The 27804-nt window shown below is 36.9% G+C and overlaps 1 protein-coding gene across 16 annotated transcripts in view; it reads left to right on the top strand.

Moving 5' to 3' along the window:
• Positions 1-27804, top strand: part of LOC121868978 (bromodomain adjacent to zinc finger domain protein 2B-like) — a 390896-nt gene that overhangs the window by 110317 nt on the left and 252775 nt on the right. For all 16 annotated transcript variants that reach the window (XM_042370010.1, XM_042370019.1, XM_042370013.1 and 13 more), the window contains one exon: positions 14516-14604. In XM_042370010.1, coding sequence (XP_042225944.1) covers positions 14516-14604 — 89 coding nt within the window. The remainder of the gene's footprint in view (positions 1-14515; positions 14605-27804) is intronic.

Below are 27804 nucleotides of genomic sequence, written 5' to 3' on the forward strand. Positions count from 1 at the left end.
CACACACACACACACACCACCACTGTTTCCCACACACACACACACACACACACACACACACACACACACACACACACACACATTGTTACCACACACACACACACACATTGTCAAACACACACTACATCCTTGACAACCGGAGTCAAGACGCACCTGGCGCCTCCTCGGAGCAGCCAGGTCAACTGTTGCTGGCCCATACCAACTCCCTCCCCTGAACCCTCCTCTCCACAGGAATATCAACAAGTTCTCGCCAGAATTTACTATTTCATTTAGAAAGGAATGGAACCAGTGTTAAACAGGAGGTGAACAGTGGTGAATAGTGCTTAAGTCAGTGAGAACAACTCAACAGTAACAGTCGTACCAAGTTAACCTTTCACACAGTGAGGTCCCAGGTACCCAGTGATAACGGCCCGTGACCCAACAACAACCAGATGTGTTAATCCGTCTACGATAGGAAGTCCTGGGACCACACTCACTCATATAACACCATCTGTGAGGGAATCACTACACCACCTGAGGCCCTCATAACACCATCTGTGAGGGAATTACTACACCACTTGAGGCCCTCATAACACCATCTGTGAGGGAACTACTACACCACGAGGGTCCCTCCTAACACCATCTGGGAGGGAGTTACTACACTACGAGTTTGCTGTTCAACACCTATTAATCTGTATGTTCACTGTATGTTCCTTCACCTTTCTCTAATGAAGGCTTTTGTTAAACTACCAATGTATGTAATAAGTCATTTATGTCCAATGTATATTTTCAGCCTTCGGGCTGCAGAACTTTTTCAATAAACCGTCAATTATTATTATTATTATTATTATTATTATTATTATTATTATTGTTATTGTTATTATTATTATTATTATTATTTTTATTATTATTATTATTATTACTGTACCTCCACTACTGTTTACACACACACACACACACAAATAACAACTGTAACCCCACTGTTACCACACACACCACACCACACCAACTGCTCCACACACACACCGTAACCCACCACACACACACACACACACACTGTACCACCACTGCCACACACACACACACACACTGTACCACCACCACTGTTCCACACACACACACACACTGCACCCACCACTGTTACCACACACACACACACACACACACACACACACACCACCACCACTACTGTTTCCACACACACACACACACACACACACACACACACACACACACACACACACTGTACTTCCACCACTGTTTCCACACACACACTGTACCCACCACTGTTTCCACACACACACACACACACACACACACACACACACACACACACACACACACACACACACACACACACACACACTCCCAGTAAACACTGCTCCTACACTGTCACTATGTTGAAATGAACTGTAGTTTGAGCTGATCCCCATCTAAGTTTATACATCTAAGTTACTATGTCTTATTTGTGTCACTTATGTCACTTGTATATTATTTGTAATTGTAACCCATTCCCCAAATATGTAACTGTATATTTTCAGCCTTCTGGCTGCCAAGCTCTTTCAATAAACCGTTAATTATTATTATTATTATTATTATTACACTGTACGTCCACTACTGTTTCCACACACAACACACACACACACACACACACACACACACACACACACTGTACCTCCACTACTGTTTCCCACACACTGGCCCTCCACTACTGCTTCCACACACACTGTACCTCCACTACTGTTTCCAAACACACACACACACACACACACACACGCACACACTGTACCTCCACCACTGTTTCCAAACACACACACACATTGTTCCCCACTGTTTCCACACACACACACACACACACACACACACACACACACACACACACACACACACACACACACACACACACACACACACGCACACTGTACCTCCACTACTGTTTCCAAACACACACACACACACATTGTAACCCCACCACTGTTTCCACACACACACACTATACCTCCACTACTGTTCCACACACACACACTGTACCCGCTACTGTTTCCACACACATTGTACCTCAGTTACTGTTTCCACACACACACACCACTTCCCGCTACTGATTCCACACACATTGTACCTCCACCACTGTTTCCACACACACACACACACACACACACACACACACACACACACACACACACACACACACACACACACTGTACCTCCGCCACTCTTTTTGAACACTACACTTTGCACCTCAGTTACTCCACACACTGCATTTGTACTACTCAACACACTCTTTACCACCATCACCCCACATATCAAGGGAACTATTGAACACGCACCACCATCAGAACAGTGCTGTCCTCAACCGTGGTGTGACAGTGTTTGTACCCGATTGAAACAGTTCAGTGATCGTTGGAGTTACAGGGGCAGTGATATGATGAAGGACAGGGTCAGAGATAGGCTGAAGGGGTTTGGTGAAGTATCAAGGTAACCAAAAGGTAGTTGCTGCTGGTATAGTATTGGGCTGTGGCAGATTTTTTTTCCGTAATCTTATGTTCCCCGAAACATGATATTTTTTGTTTGTACATTCTCAAGGAAGATTGCCCAGTCAGGTGATTTATTTTTACAGTGTGTGTGTGTGTGTGTGTCAAATGTGGCAAGATGGCATATAGTCATGCCATAATTACTGATTGTTTTTTTTTGGGGGGGTCCACATTTTCTAGAGTGTGTTAGATACACTGTGATCTTGGCAGTGTCGATGCATTGATAGTCTGGAAATCAACACATTATGATGTACGAAGTGCAGAGAATGTTGCCACAAAGTCATTACTGGCATTGTGTTGATTATATATATATATATATATATATATATATATATATATATATATATATATATATATATATATATATATATATATATATATATATATATATAAGCTTGTGCGAGTTCATCTTCCCCATACACTCGCGAGTTCATCTTCCCTATACACTGGCACTACCAGGAGCTACTCTATAACGTACCATACTGTAATTACTTGTGGGTATATCACACAATAAAACTGTTTGTTGTCTACAAAAATATATACTGTAAATTTTATTAAAGAAAATGATTAGGAAGGGCAATCTGTCTTTGTTGATTGATGTACATTAGAAATACTGTAAAAGAAGGGAAATACAATGGGCATGCGAGGCTTACATATAATATACTGTAGAGGAGGATGGAGTGCAGGATATGAGTGGCGTGGAGGACGCATCCATTAGCCAGGTTGCAGGGCCCCACTGCCGAAGCCTCTCACAGTCAGCTCGCCCGGGGAAATCAATCCCAATTTGCCGCTTTACTATTTTCACTGACTCCAAACTAGCGAGCGTTCGGGGAAGAGAGAGAGAGCTGGAAAAAAAAGAGTAAAAACTCGAACTTTTTGATGGACCAGATTTTTCAAAGCCGCGGACGATCCATCGAGTCTCATCTTAATCAGACGTTTGTAGCCCGGAAGAGAAGGTAGCTGTTTTCCATGGGTTAGTTGGTAATAATCTACGTGTATACGTACTCAAGATTTATATATAATAATTCTGCGTTTTAGCTATCCTGTACTGTGAGCAGTTTTTTTCCTAATTATAAATAACTAATTGATAATGTGGGTGTATTTACTCTCCATCGTTCTGTTGGTGAGATTGTGTCGTACCCAGGCAGTGCCTGAACGACCCACACTTTGGGGATCCAAGCTGCAGACACACCCATAATATAGAATGTACTTAACCCCTTCACTACGAGGACGCCACTTTTGATATTTTATTTTGCTAACGTCAAATAATCCCATTTAGCTCAATGGCGACCCTGTACACAAGGGGTTAGTATTGGAATACTGTTGGAATATCTTCACCTTGGAGTTGTACATTATTCTTCATGGACTCTTCTGTATGTAGCTGTCATTGTGATCACCATTATTATTATCGCCACTGGTATTATTCATTGTCAAGTAAAATGACACTTGGCCCTCCATCTATGCACTAAGAATTCCTAGGCACATTTTGCTAACCGTTGTAAAAATTTAGGGCGTCTTTCCGTGGCAGTTGCATCATGGAGGGGAGAGCAGGCGCTCGGTCGAAGCATCTCCGATAGTCCGCGGCCAACCTGCCAGATTCCTATTGATTCCTGACCCGAAATATCCACCGCTGCATCTGTCATAAAGCGGACGCGCGCTCGAGGCGAACTGGCGGGAATAACTTGAAAGGGAACCAATGCGAGGCCCTCTTTATATCTGCCATGGCGACCTTTGTTGGCAGATGAGCTGTGTGTGGGTGGGGGTGGTGGGGGAGGGGGGATGGAAAAGATGAATAAAACTAAAGCTGTAGAAGAGAGAGAGAGAGAGAGAGAGCGAGAGAGAGAGAGAGAGAGAGAGAGAGAGGATTAGGAAATGCTAAGTGAGACAAAATGCGAGGGCGAAAGAAACATTCATTGAAAGTTGGCGGAATTAAAAAATTAATAATCGGTGACTACTTTTCATGTTCATGTTCTCGAATCATAGAAACAATCATAGTACCTGTGAATTGGTACTACACAAAATATGTACTGTATAAGAGACGAATAATATCATTGACGGATGCTGGGAAGGATCTCGAAGGAAGTGGCTCCACAAGGATATATATATATATATATATATATATATATATATATATATATATATATATATATATATATATATATATATATTATATCAGTTCATACGTTAAAGCAAACACTATTATTCTAAAGTAACGTATGTAAGAGTAAGTATACGAGTTCTCGAATGTTGCACACCGCTACACCACCCCATTCTGTCTCCGGGTGTACACGAAGTACAGGGATGTACACTGAACGTAGCACAACGTTTTATTCATTATTGTTTTCTTCACCGTTGATCACTTTGTTGTCAGCTGAATATGCAAGTCTTCCAGTGACGAGTTCCCCCTCCTCCTTTTTACATATGAAACTTGGATTTACCAGTGAGCATATCAGGGCATCTAATTTACATACAGAACCCATTACCTGTGGTAACATAAAGGTCAAATAATAAGACAGTTTAAATCATTTACATAATTCACCGACATATTCTACTGAACGAGAATGGAGTGATGTTCCCAAGTGTGGTAAATTTATTTATTTACACTTTGTCATATTCTTATTTAATAAAAAAATAACTCATTAAATGTTATGATAGCTACATTAGGTTATTACTTTTAGATGCCATTCCTTTTATTCTAGGTGAATTTTATTTGGTATTTGTAGTTCCCAGACACCCCAGGTGTTGCTCTTGCATTTGACGTCTCACTATTTAACCTGTGGCTTGTGACATGCAGCTAACTGTCAAGCAGCTAAACACCAGATGTGGCATTTAGTAAAATAATCATGTTATTATTATTGTTTTCACTGTTAATAAACTCGATAAAATTACTAATACTATATAATATACTGTACAGTATAAACAAAACTAATTGTGGTTCTGCTTTTTGTTTTGTGTAGTGATGTCAATAAATGTCTAACTAATCTTGGAGTATAATCGTATGGTCAGGTTAGCACAGTTGTCTTAAACAGCAGCGTGACGCAGAGCGTCAAAATTACCCCATCTGACAGCTTTTCTGATAAAATACAGTGCATGCAGCCGAATTAATTTGTCGGATGACAGTGCCAGATGCTAGTGTCAGATTGGTGTATTTTGTACCACAGCTTCCTGAAGAGTCCGCATGTACGTTTGATATGCGTGAAGTTAGTAGGTCAGTGATTAGATTTACTAATATTGTAATGAATTGGTGATTGATTTATTACAAAAACACTTTAAAATATTTTAATGTATTTTAGTTGTAATTATGTTATATGTAATTTTAATAACATAAATGGAAGTTATATGTTGTGTAGTTTTAGCGGGAGTTGTGGGAACCTTTAGAAGGTGGTTGTTTACTAACAACAATGTGTCGCCTCGCGTCGGTCGGCACCTCACTAATAATTGACCATGGTGTGAAAATTAGCATTTAGATTTAACTTAGACTATAAGATGCTTCTTTTCTAATACTTTGCTATTAAATAAGGTAAGATAAAACTATAGTAGGAGTATAAACTTTAAACAGATTTGTATAAACACAGAACTGGGGCAGGCAAGTACGTTGCAGTATTAATGTTCAGTTCAATTACATGGTCATTTCCTGGACCGGCGGGAAGATATTGTATCATTTAGCTGTGGTCTTTTAGTTACTTATCACGCCTCCATTACGCTCGTAGCCTGAGCGAAACTTAGGTGTATCCTGTTTATATAATGATTTTAGTAGACTTGAAGTATTATTCAAGTAGGTTGTGTAAAGTGCCGCAAATTTGAGCAGGTATTTGAAAAACATCTATAAAGGTTGATTTTAAGTTATTTATACATAGAACATAATGATACAATATACAGTAAGATGATAATGAACAGCTGAAAATTTCCCTTTAGCTGTCGAACACCACATATTGTTGTGCATCTACTACTACTCCTCAAAGAACATTGGTAAGTTAAAGTTAGGTACTATAATATTGTTAATGTTAACATTAAAAATAGGCAGGAGTTAATAATTTGGAACACTGACACGTGAGAAGGAGTAACTTTAAGAAAAAACTCCTTAGAAGAAATATTCTTTCGTGCCTTAGAATGCCTAAAATAGTGGAGGAATTGCATATGAGGAAGCCATGATTGTGCTGCTGCTATTGACAATTTGGAAAGGTAACATAAGTGTAACTCAATGTAACCTAACCTGAAATAATGCATTTCTATGCTTGGTTGGCTTATCTACGATAAATCATTGGTCACTGGGAATGGTTTGAGAATATGATGAAATGCTTCGATGGCAAAATTGACAAATTAATTACTCCAAGGTACAGGTCTTGTTATTTTTTATTAAGTAGAATTTATAATTATATAAACTTGATTTAAAGTTGCTGTTAGTTTTTCGCATATAGTTATGGAATGGAAGCATTATACAGTATAATGTTTATGAAACATTTGTCTTGCCTCACATAAACAGGTGTTTCAGGAAATTAGCACATTAACAGCGGTCCGACTAATTACCCAAATGTACTCAAATGTAGCAAAATGTAGCCGCAATGAAGTCAAATGATGGTCGTACAAGCGTAAATCGGGCTGTGAATCACTTCTCGATTATTATTTGGTGTCATAAAGTCACAAAAAATTGGTAAACTTAATTTAATCTGAGTTGTGTTAGATTAGATTAGATTAGATTAGATTCGGTTAGGTAGATTAGATTAGGTTAGGTTAGGTTAGGTACATGCACTTGATCTATTAACTCAGATTAAATTAAGTTTACCAATTTTTTGTGACTTCGTGACACCAAATACTAGTCGAGGTTAGGTTAGGTTCGGCACATGCACTCGATCTATTAACTCAAATTAAACTACGTTTTCCAATTTTTTTTTACTTTGTGACACCAAATACTAGTCGAGAAGTGATTGGTAACCCGATTTATTCATGTAGGACCATTATTTGACCTCATTGCGGCTACATTTGGGTACATTTGGGTAATTAGTCGGACCCCATTAACAGAGCTTCAGTAATTTTGTCTTAAAGATGAAAATTTTGGAAAAACAAATTACAAGTAATAATCTCCTGAAGTACACTATACTGCTACATTGAATAATTTATCATTGATGGAATTAACCAAACTAACCTACCTAATCTAACCTAACTTAAGCTACTTGTTATCTTCTACTGTATTTTGTTAAGGAAGACAAGATATATATTGCAGTGCCCCAGTGTTTTGGCAGAATGTTTTGGTTCAATCACTACAAACAAGCAGTTACATGTGGTTCTTCAGTATTGGGAAGAGAGATGACATGGAAATCATATAATAAGGTTTAGGTGAAGCTCAAGTTGGTAGTGTAGTTAGTTTGGTTCATTGGTAATATCTGAGCATAGCATTACCACCAGAAGGAGCTGTTCAATTTCATTAATTTTTCCACAGATGTTCTTATCATTATAGTAACAATTTTAAAAAAGGTGACATTTACTAGAATCTAATCGAACCTGACCTAACCTAACCTAACCAACCAACTCACTGAACGTAAGCAAAGACACTTGTGATTACTGAAAATTGCAATTCCTCCGCTTTTTGGGGGAATATTGAAGAGGTGATAAAGAAGTTTTCTTTAGAAATTTTTCCTAAACTTGCTCCTTCTCAAGTTGGTGTTCCAAACTACAGTATTATCTAGGCAGAATTTCCCCTGAGTAATGGTGCTGTCCTTGTAAAAAAATTTTTTAGATCCTGACCACTAATCTATATCCATCAGTAAGGTCATGCCAACACTATTTTACTAACCTATCACAACCCAAATAAAATATATTATAACGTGGTTAGTCGGTAAAGTGTGTTCAACAATACAATGCCGTATGTTACAGTATACGTTAGTACTCTGGAATACATACACAAGTTAACCAGCAACTTTTGAACTTTTTTTTTTTTTGTTGAAGACAACTTCTTTCTTAAAACATGGTAATTAAAAAAAAAAGATGGGAGTTATAATTTTTTATTTATTATTTGGGTGACTTTTTTTTATTGAACACTTATATACAGTACAGTATCTCAAAAAAATATCTGCCAGAATGGGTCCGATGACTTCCAAAATGCTACATGCTACTCGTAATGTTCCTGGAGGGTTGATATGTGTCCCTCTGTGACATGCTGATCTTACTGTTGAAGCAGATCATTAATGTTCCAATGAGGAAAAGAGGTAACAATGAACCCAGTTTACTAGATCTACTTATTGTGGATGTAAATGCTGAAGTATTAAATATTGAGAATCAGGAGCCACTAGGTCCAAGTGACCATGCTGTACTGACATAGGAATATGTTGTGAGAGTTTAACATACAGAAATCACTCCAAGATTCAGTTATGATTTCAAAAATGGTAATTTCAAGAGCTCAAGAATGCTTTAGGGACTCATGATTGGACTGAAATGTATGACTTAAATATAAACTTTATTGATGAAAAGTGGACGATTTTCAGTAATAATGTGCTGAATATTATTAATCAATATATACCAAAAAAGTGTTTGAATTATGATAATAAGAACAAACCAATGTGGTGGAACAAAGTGGCTGACAAAGAAATTAAAAACAAGGCGTGTGCATTGAAAAGGTACAGTTGGCAAATAAGAATAATCACAGTTTTAATGAATATATTAAAAACAGAAATCAAACAGCAATTAGTTTAGTTTAACAAATTTATTGACAAAGCTTGGAGTAATTCAGTCAGGTCTTGACACTGAGGGTGGTATCACTTCTCACTGCCACGCAGGACAGGTTCATACTCAAAGAAATACATCATATTCATTAACAGTACAGGGTATATATAGGTCATTCATGTGGGTAACAGAGGTTTGTACACAAAGAAATACATCATATTCATTGACAGTATATATAGGTCAGAGTCATGTGGGTGATGTCACTGTTCACTGCCATGCAAGACAGTGGTTCATATACCGGGTACATTGGACGTCATATTCTAATTGAAGATTAATCAGTGTGGGCTAGCAGATTTGGAATAAACAGCAAGAATGTCCTCAAGCACCCCTGATTCAATGTAGTAATTACAAAGTTCATGATACAATAAGCCAGGTGGCCTGAAGTTTTTGACAGTGTCACATTCAATAATATAGTGTTCAACTGTATGCTTTAAAGGTTTATCACAAAGTTTACATGCTGAGCGTTCCGGTATGGGTACAGCGTTACTAACTTGCCAAATGTGTCTGTATCCTAGCCTGATTCTGGCCACTACTACATCACATTGTCTGGTTCTGTCCTTATGCTGGCCATACCGGTACCTCTCGTCACAAAATTTGTCATATTTACTAATGCTACAACTGCCAGGTCTCTCAGCATTTCTCAGTTCTTCTAGATCAGAGTTCATGATTCTGACTTGAATGTTTTTAAGTACAGCATTGGACAGCCCAAGGTCACGTTCAACATTTTCTTTCTTACATGCCTCATTGGCCAGTCTATTAGCATGGTCATGATACCTAATTCCAACATGGGACGGAATCCACACAAATTCGATATGAGAGAGTTGTTCTCATTGGCAGTTATCACATTTCTTTTAATATCTTAATACAACTTTAGACATAGAACCTGACGGGCTGTTCATTGATTTCAAAGCACTTTGAGAGTCACAGAATATCACTCCACCTCCATTTTCTTTATGGTATTCTGTGGCTAAGTAGATTCCAGTTAGTTCAGTTTGTGTTGTGCTGGCCCAGTTGTTCAGTCTTTGCTTGTTTGTCACTCATCTCTTTTTCTTTATATGTTACAATAGCACAGCCTGTTCTACCTGTGTTTGTCTGCACAGAACCATCAGTAAAAGCTAACATTCACTTGATTTAATTCTCTCTATGTGTCTGCTAATAGTTTTTAGTGTGACACATCTCATCACATCGGTGATGAACATTTGCTTACTACCAACAGGAGTGTAATTAATAGGAATTGATGTACAGTATCCAGCCAGGGAGGAATGGCATTGATGGGTTCGTCTGGGGTGATTGGGACATTCAGTTTCAAGAGATCTGCAATACTTTTATGAAGCCACGCCCCAAAGAGAGTCTTTTGTGGAAGGTTAGCGAGATAGATGGGATTACTTAGATAGAACATCAACTCAGTTTGAGCTGTAGTTTGGGGATGATTGTTCTTCAAAAGTTTGACACAAAACATGGCATTAAGCAGATCTATCCTCTCAGATTGGGAGGGCAGCCCGAGCTCTTTCCTCATGTTAACAATTCTGGTTGGTTTTGGGCATCCTAGAATGATGCACATAGCTTCATTTTGTACTACCTCAGGGCTGTTGAGCTGTTTAGGCAGAATATTCACAAGATGGAGAGCATGATAGTCAACTACAGAAAGAATGAAGTGAAGATAGAAAGTGCGAGCATAGGTGATGTTGATTCCATAGCCTTTGCCAATAAGGGTTCTGAGGGGTTTAATGCGCTGCATTAGTTTCACACGAAGGTTGCCGACAAAGTTTGCATCATTCACACAAATTCTAAGATATTTATAAGAGCTACATAGTTCCAAGGGCATGCTGTTAATGTTAAAGTCAAGAGGCAGAGGGTGGGCAGGACAAGGATTGATGACCCTCGTCTTGTCAACAGATATTATGAGACCACATTCCACAGTCCTCTGAGCAAATACAGTGGGGTATGCTATAACGAATCTAATTGGTTCTAGAACCTTGTTCGTTATAGCATTCGTTCGTTATAGGATTAATCCGTTCCAGGCCCCCAAATACAACCACTTAACACTGAAAAATATAATATAAAATTGTAAAAATTGTAAAAAAGTGCATAAATATGCATCTAAACCCCTGAAATAATGAGTATCATTAATACTTGTAATAAAAAAACAATAAATTAGTAAAAAAAAAAAATAAATAAAATAAATAAATAAATAAATAATGTTCGTTGTAGGAGTTTCGTTCGTTATAGCATTCTCAATTTTATAGGTAAAACCGTTCGTTATAGGAATATTCGTAGTAGGATCCGTTCGTTATAGCATACCCCACTGTACAGCCACTCCTCGACTTGCGATTTACTCGACTTACGACCACCTGGACATATGACGGCCATGGTTGCACCAAAAAAAAATTCAAATTACGTATTTTCGAGTCCCAACGTTAGTGATTGAGCTGTGTACTGACAAAATTTTCGTTTGTAATTCCCTTTAAAATGGCTGGCATGCTTAAAAGTGAGAGTTTTGTGGTACTGAGAAGAAAAAGAGACACCCATCTTAGATTTTCTATGTAATATCTTCGCATTTTCGCCTTACGACCTGGATTTGGGTCCCTAACCCCGTCGTAAGTCGAGGAGTGGCGTACAATGTATCACTTCAGAGTGGAAAAGTCCCAAACAACTGGAAAGTAGCCCTGGTTACAGCTGTTTGCAAGAAAGGTGATTGTAGCTTGGCCTCCAGTTATAGACCCATTATCCTGACATGCCGTGTGTAAAATTTTAGAAAAATTAGTGAGAAATGTTAATGTAGAGCATTTGGAAGAGAGTAAGTTATTATGTTGTCAACAGCATGGCTTCCAAAGATTTAGATAATGTTTAACCAACCTCCTAGAAAGGTTTGAAGACTGACTTCTGTGGGATGATGAGAATAAAACTTTTGATGTAGTCTTGGATATCCAGAAAGCATTTGACTGTTTCACATAAGAGACTTATGTATAAGTGAAATAAATTGGGAATTAGAGGCCAAATCCTAAACTGGATTGAGGATTTTCTCAGTGGTAGAAAGTATAAAGTGGTGGTGAATGGAATGGAACCCAGCTGGAAAGCCATTACCAGTGGTGTTCCACAGGGAAGTGTTATTAGCTCTTTATTATTTATAAGTTATATAAGTGATCTGACATCTGAAATTGATACATCAATGTGTAAAATATTTGATGATGACACCAAGATCTATGAAGAGGTTAAGATGGATTCAGAGGAATCTTCAGGATTACAGAGAAATTTAAATCTGATGAACAACTGGTCAGAGGAGTACATGTAAAACTTTAATCCGAGTAAATATACTGTACTACAGTATTGTAATTCATGTCGGCAATAATAATCCTCAAATTGATTATTACTACGGTATATGAATAACCTAACGCTGAATGTTGTAAAGGAAGATAAGGTTCTTGGGAGCTGTGATAAGTAACAACTTAATGTTTAAGAGTCATATAGCAAAGGCAAACCAGTCACTCGGAATTGCTAAGAGAACATTTACCTACATAAATGAAGAACTCTTTAAAACTCTATATTTAACCTACATTCTACCTCACTTGGAATATTGTGTACAGGTGTGGATGCCGTATCACAAAGTTGAAATTGATAGTACAATATTGAGCAAGTGCAGAGAAGAGCAAAAAAAATCGTGCCATCACTGACTGATCTATCTTATGAGGAAAGACTGGCAAAATTGGGATTAACCGCTTTGGAAGAGAGAAGGAGTAGAGGACACTTACAAGAAAATGAATGGTTACGAAAACGTAGACAGATATAAATATTTCCAAGACCAAATACAGGTATATCAAGGAAATTTGAAAAAAGAAAAAAGAAGACATGCTTTCAGTCTACAATAAGTGGACAAATGGAATAATCTGGATCAGTATGTTGTTCAAGCAATATCCATTAAACAATTCACGAACTGCCTTGATAGAGTCAACGCGTAGATGTGGGCCGAGCCTGGCAATAAATCCCGACAGGTAATCTTCACCAGGGTACTACTACTACTACATTTGGTAACAAAACTTCATATTAATTACGTTGAAATAACTACGCATTACATTACTAATGTTAAACTATGCAGGGCAGGAACGTGCATGTCCCAATATCTATCATCCGTGATCTCATAATGTTTCACACAGTGTGGACAGATACTTTTTTGAGATATTGTAATTCCACCTACAACGTCCAACTGACGATTGTTTCATAGTTTACGTGATGACCTTTCCAGTATTTACCTAAATACTGTGCATATAAGATTTATTGGAGATAAAATAACATACCTGACCTCACTGTTTTAGGAAGGAAATACAGTATGTACAGTACAATATTTTAGGTTAGGTTGGACAAAGGAATGGAAAGGTCTCTGGTAGGTGTTAAGTTGCTTGAGGGAAATATTTGAAAACAGTTCAGTTGCCAGACATGTCATTGGCTGTACATGGCAGATGGAAGTCCATTACGTATTTATACTGTAGCATGAACTGTGGAAGAACAGAAAGATGAAAATTACAATTCCTCATAATTTTTTGGTGATTTTCTTGAGGTAATAAAGAAGCTGTCTTCAATAGAAATGCATTCTAGAGTTTGTGTTTTCCCTGTAAAAGTGTAAAGTTTTGCCAGTTTGTCTCTTCTTGCATAAAACATATACGTAATGTAGTGCTCATCTGACGGAGATGACACTGGCAAGTGTTTGTAAACATCATATCAATTGCTAAAATGGGTGTTGTATTTAATACATTATTTGTCAAAAGTTGGTGGTTTTAGGTGAGCAAGCATTGTAAAGCACAGTATACAGAACTGTATATCCAAACTTTTTAAAAGGTTTAAGTGTTTATTGTGATGTTATTTGACAAAATAAGCTTGTGTATTTTTTGTGGATGTGTCAGTTCTAATGGTGGATCTTATTTTTTTTTTTATGTTGGAAAATGATTTGAAATGAGAGATTTTAATATATGCTTGAAACACCGAACAAAATGAGATTGATGCACAAAATTGAAACCATCATTGTGTAACCAGTGCATTGACAGCTCTTTTATTGCTGTTTTGCTATACTTGATGTACACTCAGTTAACATTGTGATGGTCCCACTCTATGCATTCAGTCTTGATAACTTGAAATTTTCACTCCGAAGCAGGTCAGAACCTTATTACCAGAAAATTACAGTACAGTTGTATGTTCTCAAAATAATTATCTATTTTTTTTTAAATACAGTGTTGTATGTATATCATAAAGAATTTAGCTTGTTGATACAGTATTACATAGGTATTTATGTTTTACAGGATGGACAAGAGTCGTGAGGGTGAGCGGGGGGAAAAATCCCGTGGAGGCTTGCCTCCGGGAATGGACCCAGCCACTGCTGCACTCTATGGTAAGTTAGTGTTAAGTTTTATTTTGACCTTTATATATATTAACTGTATTTTATTGCTGGTGGAAGAAGACAAACACCTGTACCTGTAATGTTGCTCACTGACATTAATTTTTTTTTATAGCTGTTTTATATATATTGGTTGGTTAAGATGAAGTAATATACATTATTAAGGGTGATGTGTTAATGATCACTGTCATCTGGTGCTAAAATGAGAACCATTCGCTTCCTGTAGGTATAAAGGCATATTCTATGTTTCCAGTACAGTAATTGCAAAAGCATTACATTGGAGTCTGGTGTAAATCCCTATGAGTTACAGTGGTAGATTTGATATACTGACAGACAGTTGTACAGTATAACAGCACCTACTGAACATTATCAATCAGAATTTGAACTTTTTCTTGGAAGTGCTTTATTTTTTAATTAGGCTTCTAAATTTAATGTCATTATATTATTGTGTGTCTCTTGAAGTTTGATATTGGATGTTTGTAGTTTAAATAGCAATTGTTTGTAGATAAAAAATAATTGGAAATTTATTGAGATAACTGAATACATGTATATAAATGTATTGAACTGTACATTGATTTATGCACATTTTGTGACATTCAGATTCAGATGTTAGGATTTTTTGATCACCTCCAGTGATTGCTTAAAATAACAATATATCTTTATGATGAGGAGGAAGATATGATCATACATGTACTGTACTGTAATAACATTTGATCACTCAAGCTCTGAAACTGAATTACATAATGGATAATTTTATTTAACCCTTAAGCCCCGGGTTAGGGTGCTGCTGGCAGTACCCCCCCCACCCCCCCGCTGGGTTAAATCGTGAAAAAAATCAACTTTTCCAAAAATAATAAAAAAAATGGCGGGAAAATAGGTGGACGTTCTGGAACGTCACCCGAGGCACGCTAGTAGGACGTTCTGGAACGTCACCCGGGGCCTAAGGGTTAAATGACCACATCACTGCTAAGGTAAATACACTTATTAATTTGAAATTTAATTTATATATTTTTTTTACATCATGGTAGTATAAGAGTTGGGCAATTTCCCTGATACCGTAGTATATAAACAAGTTTGGCAACATGTGAGTCTTCAGATAATGTATTGGGCTCTTAAATATTTCTTGTAATTTAAATGTTCACTTCCTTTACATATTTCTGGCATATCTCCTTTCTTTTCATCAAATAATTCTTAGATTCTGAATTTGTATTGTCGCAACATTTTGTTTTTACAAAAACACTTATGACCCAAGGGTGGATCCTATAAATATCCTAGGGACACACACACACACACACACACACACACACACACACACACACACACACACACACACTTTACTTTACTGTCACTCAGAATCGAGTTTGGTGATCATCCAGCCATGATACAATGATATAAGCTATTATCCCTCTCAGCCTCGGAGCCTGAGACACATACGTGCTTGAAAACTTACTCACAGCCTCGGAGGTTTTTCCCGAAAAATCATTGATTTTTTATATTGTTTTAGGGCTCTTCACTGCCATGGAATTATTTTATTAATTGTAATGGGGTCTCTTCTTGCATAAAATTGTCTGAAACCATAAAAAAATGATTTTTTTTTAAACTTAAGCCACTTTTTTCGAGTATAAGTTGAAAAGTAGGAAAATGTTTAGTAACAGCTCGATTTCTATTCACATTTTCCTTGTATTATGGTGTTCATTGATATGTACTATATACCAAAATAAAGAACAAAAACTCGTGGAATAATTAAAGGGCCGAGCGGCGCACCCTCCTCTCGCTCTAATGGCTTTATGCTGCGCTGCCATGCACATGATGACCATGACCGTCTCGGGGAAGGTGATAAGGCCCACACAAAGAAAACGACGTCTGTCAAATGGCGTCCAAAGTTCAGTTAGTTTCACTGAATAGTTTTTGAGTCATTTGAAAATACGGTATAGCCCATTGAACCCCACATTGGCGTCACGAGGCTGAGCGTAAGTTTTATCGCCTTTTATTTTTGACGCCACAATGGCGTTGTGTGAGGCTGAGAGGGTTAAAGATATCACCTGCGTTGGTGAGCTCTGAGGTGACTCAAGAGGCCGATACGGGACCAGCAGGGCCGACCACATGTGTTACATATGTGGAGGGCTATATTTAGTGCAGGAGGGGCAGCGGCAGTGTCTTTATGGTGCTGGCGCTTGTCTGCCTCAGTATGCAGTCGGGCTAACTTAAAAGTATTGACACCCTTGATGGAAGTATGGTGAGCTGGATGATGGCTGCACGTGAGTTGATTTATGTGGTGAGGCAGGAGCGTAGGCTGCAACCACACATCTTGGCTCCCCCTTTTCCTGATCCAGTGGTGCAGGTAGCTGCAACAAGTGGGGCGACGGAGAGTCGCAATAGACTGCGGTGTAGTCATTGGGTTCCCGTGTTAGTCACCTCTTCCCTTAAAGTGGAATATTGTTGAATAGGACATTGTATCGAGGTTTATCTGTACCTGTACTCAAATAGCTTTACTATAGGTTAGGGGAGTCTTGGGTCACTGGCTCTCATAGTTTTCGTTTTAAGTTGAAGGAGCGGAGTACGCAATACAGGTATCCCTCATTTAACAAATGGAGATACGAAAATTCGCTTATGTGAATTTCCTAAATCAACACTTTTTTTTTTCATTTAGCAAAACTTCCCCTGCTTATACGAATTTGGGTACCAGCAAAAATTAAAATCGCATGCCTCCTGGAGTCAGCTGGGCTGCCATGGAGAAATGGGCAGAGATGTATTCTCGCTCAATAATTCATAGCAAACCCCCCTCCCTCCCACTTCGTCCCCCCAGCCTGCATCTTTCATTCTACCATTCTCCACCCCTTGGGGTGAGCCCTGACTGTATTGTAGTCACATCCCCCGAGCCCTCTTGCTACCAGGCCAAGCTGGTAAGCTGTAAGTTAAACTTAACTTTTTCTCATTTGTTTTACTCAGTTACATGCACACACAATTCTACATACAGAATATGCAAAAAAAAATTATCATAAGGTCAAAGACATAAAGGGAATAAACATTTCTTTAAACAATTCTTCGTGTGCCAGCCCACCCGGGCACAGGTCAGTGACCCACATCGGGTCTTGGGGGCAAAAATAAAATAATAACAATAATAATAATAATACAAGTAATAGTAATTCATAGTAAATAAAATTTTTAATACAAAATACAAAATTGAAAATAAAATAATAAATTAATAATGATAATAATAATAACACTAATAATAATAATAAAAATAATAATAATAATAATAATAATAATAATAATAATAAAGGAATACAAAAATGAAAAAAAAATCAATAGTGAGAAACAATATACAGTACTGTATATAATGTTGTGTTGTCCATAGTAAGAGAAACAATTGAGACCCTACAATTGTGTGTAAATGAAGCAGAAACTCAGATCAGCAACCTGGGACTTGGTCACAATTTTTGTGAAGCCATATGGCAGCAGGGTCTACTATTAGACAATGCATTATGCTTGCAATATCTTCCCAGGTGGTAGCACCTCCCCATTTGGTAGCTGCCTACTACCTAGGAAAAGGGAAACAACGGAGCACCTTAGCTCCGTTGTTTCAGAGTTGCCTCTGAAGATGTCTTGAATAAAGACGAAAGCTAAGGTGCTCCATTGTTTCCCTTTTCCCGTGTGATTTTATCAAGATTTATCTTATCCACGTTTTCATTGTGGATTTACATGATATATACATACATACATACATACATACATACATACATACATACATACATACATCCCCCGCGTTACGGAAGCCCGGGTTACGGAATTTCACTCTTACGGAATTTGTAAATTGTGACCAATAATTTCGCTTTACGGCCCGTAAATCCGCCCTTACGGAAATTGGGGTAAATTTTAACAAACACAAGGCCTCACACATGCCATTCAGACTGACAGACTTGACAAGTTTTACCAAACATAAAGACAGTTGAAGCTTTAAACATCACTCACAATGTCTGTACTCACCCCTGAAGATGTGAATTACACGAAAGCGCTTGGGAACTTCGTGTTTTCTTCTTTCCTTGTGGTTATCAGCATATATATATATATATATATATATATATATATATATATATATATATATATATATATATATATATATATATATATATATATATATATATATATATATATATATATATATATATATATATATATATATATATATATATATATATATATATATATATATATATATATATATATATATATATATATATATATAACTAATCTAATTGGTTCTAGAACCTTGTTCGTTATAGCATTCGTTCGTTATAGGATTAATCCGTACCAGGCCCCCAAATACAACCACTTAACACTGAAAAATATAATATAAAATTGTAAAAATTGTAAAAAAGTGCATAAATATGCATCTAAACTCCTGAAATAAAGAATATCATTAATACTTGTAATAAAAAAAACAATAAATTAGTATAATAAAAAAAAATACTGTTTGTGTTAGGAATTTCGTTCGTTATAGCATTACAGGTTGACAATCCGTAAAATGAAATCCTTGGGACCAGAGGCATTTCGGATTTCGGAATTTTTCGGTTTTCAGAATGGTTAGGTTTTTTTTTTTTTTTTATTTGGGCACAAGTCACTGACCCACATTGGGGCCTGGGGGGGCGAAAATATAATAATAATTATAATAATAATACAGGTAATAATAATAATTCATAGGTCTAGGTCGTGTTTCTCACTTTTTATCTTTTTTCATTCTTGTATTTCTTTATTATTATTATTATTATTTTATTAATACAGTATTATTGTTACCATTATTATTTTATTTTGGTGTATTTTTTTAATTAAAATTTTTATTTACTATGAATAATTATTATTATTATAATTATTATTATTATTATTATAATTAGTATTACCATTACCATTACATTTTCGCCCCCCAGGCCCCGATGTGGGTCAGTGATCTATGCCTGGGTGGGCTAATCCCTGTTAAAAAATAAAAAAATGCTCCACAAAAAACTTTCGGTTTTCAGAGCTTTTCGGTATTTGGAATTTTGGATAAAGGGTTGTCAACCTGTATCAATTTTATAGGTAAAACCGTTTGTTATAGGAATATAATTTTTGAGTAAAAAACCATGAATGGTCAAAACTGCGATAAAAAACCTGCGAAAAACACGGGATTACCGTACCCTTTAATACAGCCTGAAAATCTGGCTCACTCTTCTCCTCTTAGGTAATATTTGTTCTATCTGGAATTTTCTTCAAAATAATCCTTTCTCATCCACATTAAACACCTGTTCTGGCAGGTAACCCCCTCAGTGATGATGTTTGTATCTCTGAAAGTTTGTAAGTTGAATGTTCTGAAGTAAAGGAGCACCTGTACTGTATTTCTGTTTTGTATGGTACTGTTTGTATTGCATGCATAGAGTAAATAGAATAATTATGCCTGTTCAGTCTAAGCTCAAAAATTCAAAATTTACAAGTCTGTAATGCTCATGAATTCACACACTTTAAGATTTAAAGCAATCCTAGGCTTTTTTCTATTCCACACCAGTCCTGTTCAACGTGCTTGTTAAGTGCTGTGAACCTCCATTGAGGATTGCCCGTGCCAACTATGTGGTCGGAGTAGTATTTTACTGAATCCAATGGAGGTTCACTGTGCTTAACAAGCACGTTGAACAGGACTGGTGTGGAATAGAACAAAGCCTAGAGGATTGCTTTTGTTGTCCTTGTGGCGCAGTGGTATGTATGTTTGTATGTTTGTACAGTACAGTACAGTACAGTGTACCTGGGATCTGGAGATAGATACTGCACAGTAAACCCTTGTTATTCATGGGGGTTAGGTTCCAAGGAATGGTGTGAAGAGGTAAAACCGTGAATAGCAACGTATACTACCTTAGTGCACTACTGTACAGTATACCTATACCAAACAACCGACCAGCCGCAGCAGCACTCATCCCCTCTTTTAACTTATCAAATAATTCAAATTTCTTTGTCAGGGTCATCACTGACTTCTGCCTTTTATGTTTTATTCCGCTAGCATCACTAGCACTGACTCTAGGCAGTCTTTTGGGGGCCATTTCACAAAGAAACACTAAAGTTTTGAATACAACACAAGAGATGCTGCGTTGCAGCCAATGGTTCAACCTAAATAAATAAGGGAGAGGAGACGGTGTGGGCATGTGGGGGCGATGCATGGCGCTGTGGGAGAGGCTTACCTCAAATAGTTGAAACTGCGAATCACAAACCTGTGAATAATAAGGGTTTACTGTACTGTAATGTATGTGGTTAATAAAAAATTCCAGAAAATAGAATTGTCTCCAGGCATATTACAGCTGTAGACAGAAAAAATCTTTTCCCAAAGTTTTACAAAGAGAAAGCAGTTTAATATTAGTACAGTACTCCCTTAAAAAGATGGAGCAGTACCGCATGCCTTTGGTTTTCAAGACTACATTATTTATAGGAGCTGTAGTGTATTACTAGTAGGACATCTTCCTCTTACATCATTCCCCTAGTGCTTCATCTACTATAGTTACTCAAGTTCTGGTTTACTAAACTCTTTTTTGCTAATTTTTGCTCTTACCACTTCACTAGCAGAATCATACTCAAACAGATCACCTCTTAATTTGAAAATATCACACAGTGAGTTACCAATATTAAACTTGCAACAAGCTTGTAGAGTACTCTTCTCTATCTGTCTTATGATGTGTACTGTACGTACTTTTAGTTCAGCACTGAGCACTTCTTGGTGCCTGTTGAGTAACTTGTAAAAGCTAGGAATATACTATGTCTGTCACTGTGAGGGGAATGACCCATTTTTCAAAGATAGAATCCAAACTAAGGCCATAGGCAACTCTTGCACCAGTTTGATTGACATCAACTAAATCAAACAAAATAAGACACCATTTGATGGCCAGCTTCCAAACTGTATAGCAGGTTTACTTTTCTGAATGGGACTTATGTTGAATAAACTGATACCTGGACTGTCATGGTTCAGATTCACTCACTGGGTTTAACAGACATCTTCTTAATCACTCATCCTATAGACTGTACAGTACTGTGCTTGTAATGTTGATAAGCTTTTTATTTACTCCAAATTAATTTTTTTCTCTTAAATTGTTTCTTTGCCTTGAATTTCATTTATTTATTAATTACAGTACAGTATTGTCATTCTCAATATTGTACAATATTACTTTGGTTATCCGTCTCTACAGATATTTTGTTTACTTAATTTTTAGCTGTTTATTACAGTATTACAGTACTTCTCATTATCTTTTTTTCAAATCAGTATTCCACTTTCTTATACTGTTTCCTAATATTCTCAGTACAGGATACTTTATATAGAATCTTAACATTCAGTCAACATCTTACTTGGCCATTAAGACCTGTTTCATACCTAATGTGTTTAGTGTTCTTCATTCATTTTATCTCTAGTATCCAGATTTGATTTACCATTACATGCCAAGAAAAAGATAACTTTGTGCTTTCATCCTCAAATCAGTCTCTAGAGTGCTTTCTTTACAATACAGTGGTCCCTCGGTTAACGAGCGCCTCGGTTAACGAGTTACCTTCCATAAGATTCTTAACTTCGGTTAACGAGCAATCCCTCGATTACCGAGTTTCTTAAGAGCCGATCTCCACATGTTTTTGCTTGCATTTGGCGGTCCACCAGCTGTAGTATTAGTCCGCCAATGCAGTAATCGGTTCTAGGGCTTATATTCCTTACCCTTTTAGTAAATATCAAGAAGTTTATACTATTCAATAATTTTAAAAGCTTAATATTAAATTTTTTAGTCATTTTAACAATTATTGAACAAAATTGAAGGTGGGGTCACTAGTTTGTGGCGCACCATCCAGCCTGCCAACACACCATACAGGCGTCAGTCTTTGTGTCTTTTCAGTGGAGGTAACATCTTGCTTGAGACTCTCTTCAACTAAACACTTTTTTTCTGTGTTTGCAAGCAAATTTTTGGTTATTTTGAAATTTATTTTACATATTGACAATATATAATGCAGTGCAGTGTTGATTTAAAGAAAATAATCTTGAATTACACCAAGAGAACTAAAATTTTATGGGTGAAATGGCACCATGGGGTGACTTCTCTTCCACCCCAATGCCTTCTCTTCTCCCTTCTCCTCCACCCCCATTCTAATTCCCATCATCATCATCATCCAGGAGCCTTCTACATACACACCTCAAAGTAAGTGTACTTTTCTACCTTTTTTGTTGAATTTAGGCAATTTTCGGTGAGCTGGAACCAATTACCCAAAAACCCATTGAAACAATGGTTTCAGTTAACGAGTTTTTCGGTTAACGAGCAACCTTCTAGAATGGATTGTGCTCGTTAACCGAGGGACCACTGTAATGTACTGTACTGTACAGTAGTCTTTTTTTTTTTTTTTAGTTTTTTTAATTTGGAAATTTTACAATTAATGGATTCATCTTGGTACATCTCTTTATGTCTGTACTTTTGATTCTAACTTTTGGTCTGTACGATAACACACAGTTTATCTCTTGGGAGCAATTTTGAAGTGCCTTTGGCTGGACATGTAGCCATTATTGTTTAAGGTCTTTAAATTTTGATGGATTGTACTTTAGGTGGCTTCGATCCCTCCCACCTGCCACTAATTGGTACTTAAGTGGACTTTAACATGGCAGGCTGTCTCACCTTTGATTCTTTTTAATTTTTTTTTGTGAATTCATAAAGGGGAGAGCTGTTGCCATGACCAGTGAGTGCTGAACTGGGTAGGTCATGGCACTAACACTATACTCTACTGTATTATCTGTATAACTACTGTTTCGTGTCCCCCCTTTTGAGGCTGAGTGCATGAGGGAAAGGTAAGGTGATTTGCTTAGCTAAAAGTATTAAGAAATTTACCCAGGCCAATGTTTAAAGGGCCCTGTCCAAATACTTAAGAACCCCTCAATAATTCTGAAAGAAAAGGCATTTTCAATATTAGTTCTCCATTTAAGCAGAGTACTGCACTGTACTGTATTACAGTTATACATTTTTCTTTAAAAAAATTCTATTACTGTACCTTAAATGCAGGCTAAATCCATTGTGATAAGTTACCTAGTTGAGTTCTTATGAGTGGTACCAAATAAACTATACTTGTAGTCATTTTCTTTTTTAGCTGATGGTGCAGCACAAGCCCTGCCCCCCTTGCAGCTCAATGGATCATACATAATATTCGATTAATGATGATATACAGTCGGCCCTTCACATACGCTTGTTTAGCATACACGGATTCGCATATACGCGGATTGCCCCGCCGAAGGAATATTCTGTACATTGAAATTATTGAAGTACATTCAAATCGCGCGCGGCACCGCACACCGCCCACCACCCCACACCGCCCACCACCCCACACCGCCCACCACCCCACACCGCCCACCACCCCACACACACACCACCTCGCGCTCCCTCACTCAGTCAGTCTCGCTGTAACCACGCTTGTGTTGACATCAGCATTGTAGGTCGACCCTGATTTTTTGACCCAAAAATCGTTAATTTGTGATATTCCTTGTTTATAGGTCGACCCAAGTTTTTGGGGGTATTGGAACAACAAAACCTTCAGTAAAAACACACTACGTCCTATAAACTGAGGTTCGCCGTGCCTGAAACACCGAGTGCCGAAGGCAAATTGTTTACCATTTATTATTACGACACTTTACACTGAAACGCGGGTAGTTTCAACAAAAATATTGTATATTTCCATTCAAGTATTTATTCAAGTCAATTAGGAGGGAATATTATTGTAATACAACAGTTTTTTAACTGAAAACCATTCGAAAGCGATTACGGAAACATCTTTTGAACGAAAGAAAGCAAAAGTCATTGCTTTCGTCACGATTTTATCCCACTTTCCACTGTAATCCGTACGTCATTTCAGCAAAAATATTACATTTCCGTGAATGTATTATATCAAGCACGGTATGAATAGAATATCACTAATATAACAGTATTTTAACCGAAAACTATTAAAAAAACGAGTAACATATCTTGAACATCGGAAGGTTAGGTAAAGTCTTTTGTTTTCATGTAGTTTATCCTAATTTACATTGAAATACATTACGTTTCAGCAAAACTACTATTTATTTCTGAGAATATGGAAATGTAATATTTTTGCTGAAATGACGTACGTATTACAGTGGAAAGTGGGATAAAATTGTGACGAAAGCAATGACTTTCGCTTTCTTTCGTTCAAAAGATGTTACCGTAATCGCTTTTCGAATGGTTTTCAGTTAAAAAACTGTTGTATTACAATAATGTTCTTTCCTAATTCACTTGTGATGCAACAGTTTTTTTAACTGAAAACGATTCGAAAAACATGTGTACTGTCTAGCTGATACGGCAGAGCCCTGGTCGCGGAGGCTTTGTTTTTGCATCGGCCCTTCTTAAGCAGCCTTTAATTTTAGCGTACGTTGAAATTGTGTTTACCGGTATATTCTTATTTTCTTGCTTCTTATTTTCCAGAAATATGACAAGTTTGTATATAATACAATGTTACGGTACTTTTAATTTACAAGTATTCATTTTTAAAAATACAGAAGACACCAAACAATGCCAAAAAAGACCAAACAGCTGGTACTCTCTCCCTCAGCCCTACCAAAAATAGCCCAATGACATCTTTCTTGTTTATTCTCTTCCAATTTCTCACTTTAACTGGTATTTTTTACTTCATATTGCCTACATCAGATAAACTACAGTAATTGAGGTTAGACACTGTTATAAATTTGATTACCGGGTACTGGCAGGATGACTTTAGAACCACCTGACCCTACCAACAGTGTTGCAAGTCAGACACAGCATTTTTTTTTTTTACATTTTTGGTGTCTCCATTTGTTAATTTTTTTTTCTGTGGGGTTTGCACAATAGTAAACTGTTTTACCTACAGTACTGTAAAACGATTTGGGAAAAGAAATACTCGGTAACTTAAAATTTTAAACGGAAAATCTTGAAACTGGCAACTGTGTGCTGAAGACGATGACAAGGAAAATATTTTGATGGATTTTCATGAAAATATTCAGAAATATGGTATCGTAGAATTTATTCAAGTGAATTAGGATAGAATATTATTGTAATACAACAGTTTTTTAACTGAAAACCATTTGAAAAGCGATCACGGTAAAATCTTTTGAACAACGAAAGAAAGTGAAAGTCATTGTTTTCGTCATGATTTTATCCCACTTTCCACTGTAATACGTACGTCATTTCAGCAAAAATATTTCATTTCCATATTTATTTCTGAGAATATATTCATTCAGTCACAGTTAAGGTAAAATATACTTGTGATGTAATATTTTAATGAAAATACCCGGTATTTAGAAATACGGTATCGCAGTTTTCTTTTATTTAAAATTTAATTAACAAAGATTGATGTTTCAAATGTAATGAACAAAAATTTATGTACAGTATCTATAAATAAACTTAAAAAAATGAATACTTTATGTTTTACATCGTCCTGTGCATACCATACCATGCATTTGGCTACTTACTTTGGGCTTGCTATGATGACGCAAGAGATCTGCCCTGGCAACTGTACTGACACTGACAGCTGGTGGTGCGTCGTTTCCATTGTTTACTGGTAGTTACTGGTAAATATTTTTCAACCTAACAAAACTATTACGGTACCCGTTTAAAGGTCGACCCCCAATTTTTTGCCAAATAATTTGGTCTTAAAAACTCGAACTACACACAGGTATATATGGTAAATAAGGACATGGGGGGGGGGGGCAGGGGTTATTTTAGGGGGGGGCAGCAAAAGTACACAGATTTTTAACATTCATGGGTATCTCTGTTACCTAACCCCCGCGTATGTTAAGGGCCGACTGTATCGCACATAAATCCATATACGTACCTGCAGTACTGTATAACTGTTAAGAATACCCAGTTTTGGCTCACTTTATTGCTGAATTTAATGTATATAAGATATAGCTGCTTGAAAGCATTAATTTTCAAGGTATGAGTGGAAAAAGTTTGAAATACTGTAAACAATATTTACCGTTGAAGTCGCAAACCCATTCACACTTTCGGAGAACACATTCACCACTTCTGTACTTCTTTTCTTTTCACTAATTATTATGTATATCAAGACAAATGACACCAATCTTATAAAGCAACAGATGCAAATTAACTTTTTATAAAGAGTAGAATCAAGTGTAAACATCACATATTCACGTAAAGACAAATATTACAGGGAGGTAGTGTGCTTGGCTGAAGAGCTGCTCAGCTGAGTGGCATTTGAAATACCCTGCACAGGTATTATTATTCAGGCTGTTCATTTTATGTCTCAAAGGGTGGGGAGAAATTTTGTTTGTTTGAAGTCTCATCAAGAATTTGTATATCAGTCAACCCTCACTTTACGAGGTTAATGTAACCCACAGGGTACCGCGGAAAGTGAGAAACGCGTAAAGTGAATAACATAACATATGGGATTTAATGAAATAGAGACCAGCTGACCCCCAAACTCCACTTTTTCCAACACAATACCTTTGTTCTAGTAAAAATAACATCTTAATTTTATGATGGTACATGCACACAATTAATACTTAAGAGAAATAGAGAAATACAGTCGCCAAGTTAATGTCCATTCAAATAATGGACTCAACTCCCTCCCCCTCTTCTCACACTACACTGCTGGCTCTTCCCTCTCTGAGAAATTTTGGGGGGAAAACCAGGTATAGTAATAAATAATACCTCAAACTAAAGTTAGGATAATATAATTGACATTGCTGGATTCCTTGTAAGACCAGGAATATTTTGAATACAAATGTCATATATTTTGCACAAAAGATAACATATTTACTCAGAGTAAACATTATGTCTAAAATTTGTATGTCTAATGCAAAATCTATGATGTTTATATTCAAAATGATCATCAAATTGTAAGAATTCCAGCAATGTAAATTATATTCTGGCCGGGTAATTTGTATGAATTTTATGAGCTAAAACAAATATCTTCAGTTAATAAAAAAAAAATATTCTTCACGACACTATCTGTCAATCAAAGTACCCCACCTTGCCTCCCCCCCCCTCTTCCAACCGGGCCAGATGGTCCATCTGTCCCAACCCCCCCACCCACCCCCCACCAACCCTCCCTTCAAGAGAAAGGTTGGGTGAAAAAACTAGATTTTAACATTTAGTATTAAATAATACCTCAGATTAAAGTTAGGATAATATAATTGACATTGCTGGATTCCTTGTAAAA

This window comes from Homarus americanus, unplaced genomic scaffold, assembly GCF_018991925.1.
Source record: "Homarus americanus isolate GMGI-L3 unplaced genomic scaffold, GMGI_Hamer_2.0 scaffold24694, whole genome shotgun sequence".
NCBI classification, from domain to species: Eukaryota; Metazoa; Arthropoda; class Malacostraca; order Decapoda; family Nephropidae; genus Homarus; species Homarus americanus.